This window comes from Scomber japonicus, chromosome 4, assembly GCF_027409825.1.
Source record: "Scomber japonicus isolate fScoJap1 chromosome 4, fScoJap1.pri, whole genome shotgun sequence".
Lineage (NCBI taxonomy): Eukaryota > Metazoa > Chordata > Actinopteri > Scombriformes > Scombridae > Scomber > Scomber japonicus.
In genome coordinates this window covers 35,977,649-35,982,648 of record NC_070581.1, presented here as the reverse complement: position 1 = coordinate 35,982,648, position 5,000 = coordinate 35,977,649, and the positions used below count along the sequence as shown (strand labels likewise).

The 5,000-nt window shown below is 40.8% G+C and overlaps 1 protein-coding gene across 1 annotated transcript in view; it reads left to right on the top strand.

Annotated features, from left to right (window-relative positions):
- Positions 1–5,000, top strand: part of LOC128357757 (IQ motif and SEC7 domain-containing protein 2-like) — a 24,971-nt gene that overhangs the window by 2,911 nt on the left and 17,060 nt on the right. The window contains exon 4 of the mRNA XM_053318127.1: positions 4,233–4,317. Within this exon, the coding sequence (XP_053174102.1) occupies positions 4,233–4,317 (85 nt within the window). The remainder of the gene's footprint in view (positions 1–4,232; positions 4,318–5,000) is intronic.

Here is a 5,000-nt window from a genome sequence, read left to right as displayed (position 1 = left end):
CACTCAGTCAGGGTCAGGGTCAGGGTCAGCCTCTCCCTGACCCTAACCCTGACCCTGAGACTGGTGGGACAAATATTTAGGGTTATATAATTCTAAATAAATAAATATAAATTATTTCAACATGCCCAATTTGTAAAAAATGTGTGATTATCATCGTGATGAAAATAGCAGTGTGGTGTTTGTCAGACTGCTGCAGAACTTTTCACATCTTTGATCAAATTCAGACACGAGCTCAACAGAAGCAGCAGATGTGGTAACCCTAACCCCTAACTCTAACCCTGACCCAGTATGATCGTCTATGCTGAGTAATATCGAACATATCTTTAAAGAAGTGTGAAACAGTGTGTAATAGTGATGAAAGCTCTCCACCTCCACCCTGCTCCAGTGTCACTGTGCAGACATCCATCAGGTCCAGTTTCTATAAAGATGCTTTGCTGACACATTTTCATGCTGTGGTGAAAGCAGAGTACACATCTCTGCTTCCTCTGAGGAGGAAATGCTAATGCTTTGTTTGCTGAACATTAAACTGCAGAGGAGCAGATAACAGCTCATTACACTGAGAGTTAAAATATGAGCTTCGTGTTGTTGACTGTAATAATTCATTCCTGACCTCGGACACATCAGACAACTCTGGTTCTGGAGCCACGAGTCATCAGAGATTACTGAAATACTTCTCATGATGTTTCCTTTGTGTCGACGTTACAGATGCAGAAATGTTTTGATTTGTGAAACTGGTTTTATGTCAGTCGTTAAAGTCAGTTTGAGTGACAGCTGCCAGCTAGTTGCCGTAGTAACTGATTTGGAGGGAAAATGATGACGTGTGCATTAAGTCCATATTCTACCTCTGATCCTGACAAGCACCACTCAGCTTTTCTACAGCAGGTAGATAAAAGTCTTTCAGCTGAGTTAACGTGAGCTGTCTGACTCTTCCTGAATCAGCTGACACCCGATGTGGGGGGGGGGGGGGGGCAGAGCAGCTGCTTTAAACTCTGACATAAACGCAGTGGTGGGTAGAAACAGATCCAGAGGATTACAGCAGCACTGCAGGAAAGTGATGGATGTAGGATACAGGAGCCTGAATACAGAGTCTACAAACTAATGCATGGAGGAAAACACAGTTTACTGGTCAATACTTTACTTTCATGGAAACCTGCATCAGTTTACTGCAGGAGGTAAAGTGAATACAAGCTGTCTGAATCAGTGAATCATCTGATTGTTAATGTCTGCAAACTAATGATATGAATAATTAATGATGATGATGATGATGATGGTGATGGTGATGGTGATGTATTGTAGCAGATGGGACTGACGGTGTAACGTTGTTTATTTGTTTTCTGAGCTTTTTATTGAACCAACATCTGAACATCAAAGCAAACAAAGATAAATTACAGCTATTGGACCGTAGCTCCATTAAATTGATCGGCTAATAGACAGCTGTGTATTGAGACCTTATTGATTAGGGATTTGTCATTAAACTGAAAACCGAATAATCATTCAATTCGACCTTTGTGTTGTGGTCGTCTTTCTTTTAACTGAAAAACTGACTGAGCTGACCTCTAGTTAGCCTGCTAGCTAGCTGACTGGTAGTAAGTTAGCCTGCTAGCTAGCTGACTGGTAGTAAGTTAGCCTGCTAGCTAGCTGACTGGTAGTAAGTTAGCCTGCTAGCTAGCTGACTGGTAGTAAGTTAGCCTGCTAGCTAGCTGACTGGTAGTAAGTTAGCCTCTAATGAATGTGCTTCTGTAAAGAAATGAAGGCTGATTGTCATTTAAATGAAAACAAGTTTGTGCAGTTAAAGCTTAAAGTTTTGATGCGTTATATAATTTGTCTCTTGGTGAATGTCGGCAGCGATTATTCAGTTATTCGTTGGTTAATGAATGAAAAAATAAAAGTTTATTCCAGCCTGATTTCGTCTAAACTCTGCTGCAGGTCTGTGGTGTGATCATGTGACTCACAGCAGGATGACATCATCACGCTGTGGTTAAGGTCTGCTTCAAGTGTTCAGTAACGTTCGGCCTAAATGAGCGTATCAGACTTTAAAGGCTGTAACATCCTCAGCTATCAGCTCATTTATTCTTCACAAACTCCAACCTGGTTCATCTTCTCTCAGCCAATTACTCTGCTGCCACGTCTAATCTGACCAATCACAGCCAGACGTCCGATGTGATTACCCCCCCCGCCTGCAGGCAGAGAGCAGATCCGATGTGCAGCCCGTCAGATTATTTGTCTCGTTTCATCTCAAGTTAATTTCCAGGCACGAGCGTCATGCTCTGCGATTCGCTCCAACTCGGAGGCTGTCCAGCTTCATCTGACCAATCAGAGCTGATAGCTGGGGGGGGGGGGGGGGGGTCAAACTGCACTGAGCAATATGTATACACAACTCAGTCAGGTTTATATTAGTGTCCATGAGGTTTAGTTTAAATTTAAAGGGTTAAAATGTGAAAATAAACGTATGAATAACTTCACACATTCTTTTTTTGTGGACCCAGCATCAAATTTCTGCTTTTAATCCATTTAGAGAGAATATATTAGAGGAGAGGGAGGGAGGAAGGAAGGAAGGAAGGAAGGAATGAAGGGAGGAAGGGAGGAATAAAGGAATGGAGGAAGGAAGGAAGGGAGGGAGGAAGGAAGGAAGGAAGGAAGGAAGGTAGGAAGGAGAATATATTAGAGGATTATGGTAAAAATGTCTAAGTGGTGTAACCATAAAAACTTTGTACCAAATAATTCAACTTGCTTAAAAACAGTAAATAGTCAATAAAACACATTCCTTCCTTCCTTCCTTCCTTCCTTCCTTCCTACCTAACACTATATCAACTAGTTTGGCATGATCTTACATCCTTCCTTCCTTCCTTCCTTCCTTCCTACCTTTCTTCCTACCTAACACCATATCAACTAGTTTGGCATGATCTTACATCCTTCCTTCCTTCCTTCCTTCCTTCCTTCCTTCCTACCTACCTTCCTTCCTTCCTTCCTTCCTTCCTTCCTTCCTACCTAATACTATATCAACTAGTTTGGCATGATCTTACATCCTTCCTTCCTTCCTTCCTTCCTTCCTACCTTTCTTCCTACCTAACACCATATCAACTAGTTTGGCATGATCTTACATCCATCCTTGCTTCCTTCCTTCCTTCCTTCCTTCCTACCTAACACCATATCAACTAGTGTGGCATGATCTTACATCCTTCCTTCCTTCCTTCCTTCCTTCCTACCTAACACCATATCAACTAGTTAGGCATGATCTTACATTATAACTTTTATATTAAATAAAGCTAATGGAATACTATTGTTCTAAATATTACATTTCATCTGGTTACCATGGAGACCAGGAAACATTTACATGTTTTAAATGAAGTCATTATTAGTATAAGTCCACTTAAACACACTGTAGCTGATACACTATTTAATATCTATCATTCTTTTGTGGTTACACCATTTGACATTTTGTGGTTACACCATTTGACATGTTCAGGAGCATTCAGTCTGACTTTTGGTAAAATGGTTTAAATGTGATTTAAATGATATAAAACCAACAGAAATACTAAATGTAAATCTTGTATTAATATATTAATGATGTTGAGGTGTAACCTCCATGATGTCTTGCTGCGGAGGTCTGAGTCGTAACCTCCATGATGTCTTGCTGCGGAGGTCTGAATTTATCTGCTGCTGTTTTAACCTGATGCTGCTTTTAAATCTAGTTTAACTCATTTATTAATTCATCATCTTACCAACTCTTATTATCACTGAGCTTTAAACACTGAAATCATATTGAATCCTTTCTGCAGTCAGCATAATGTTTTAGACGTTAATAGTTAAGTCTCAGCGTGTTGGTGCCTGTTTGATTGACAGCTGGCAGCCTATCAGAGTTACACCGTATGACCAACTCATGATGTGGAAGAGCAGAAACCAAACCAGCATCTAACAGGTTAGCATGCTGTTTAATGAGCCAGCTAGCTGCTAGCTAACGTTAGCTTGGTGGTTCATTCAACAAGCTGCTAGCTAACGTTAGCTTGGTGGTTCATTCAACTAGCTGCTAGCTAACGTTAGCTTGGTGGTTCATTCAACTAGCTGCTAGCTAACGTTAGCTTGGTGGTTCATTCAACTAGCTGCTAGCTAACGTTAGCTTGGTGGTTCATTCAACAAGCTGCTAGCTAACGTTAGCTTGGTGGTTCATTCAACTAGCTGAGGATTAAAAACTGACTTTAGCAGGAGAGCTGATGTGGGTTGTCGTGTATCAGGATGCGATCAGGCTCAGTGTGACCGTCTGCTGCTGCTGGTGAGAGAGCGACACGTTACGAGCAGTGTCGGAGGTAACGTGGTAGAGTAATCTGATTACTGGAAAGATTTACACATGATGCTTCAGACTTGGCTGTGTGATGATGCTACAGTCTATTTAAAGTAACACTAAAGTAATCTATTACTGTTCTCACACGGTAACTAGTTACATTATAAAGTAACTAGTTACATTATAATGTAACTAGCTACTTTATAATGTAACTAGTTACTTTAACAGTAACGTTTCCCAACACTGATCATGACTTCATGAGAAGATCTGAGCTGTGGAGACAGAACTGAAAGTTTTCTGTGTGGATTATTAAAAATAAATTAGATTTAGAGATATTTTGCTGCAGCAGACAGAAGATGCTATTTAATTAGAGTTGAGTCAGGATTCGTGACTGATCGTGACGATTAGTATTAAAATAGTTCATGTGTTCATATTCTTAACGGATGTAACAAGCATCAGCGGATCTAAAAACCTGTAATTTAATATAAAGCTGCATCATTTTACACCAGCTGGATTTAATTAGCTCTATAAAGTTTACATGGACACAGATATCAGAGAGAGAGAGAGAGAGAGAGAGAGAGAGACAGAGAGAGAGAGAGAGAGAGAGACAGAGGGAGAGAGAGGGAGGGGAGGTGGGGCTGACACACATGTAGTTGTTGTTAGTAGCAACTCGTTGCCTCAGGGTTTTGTGCCATTTGGTGCCTGTTTAGACGAAGAGACG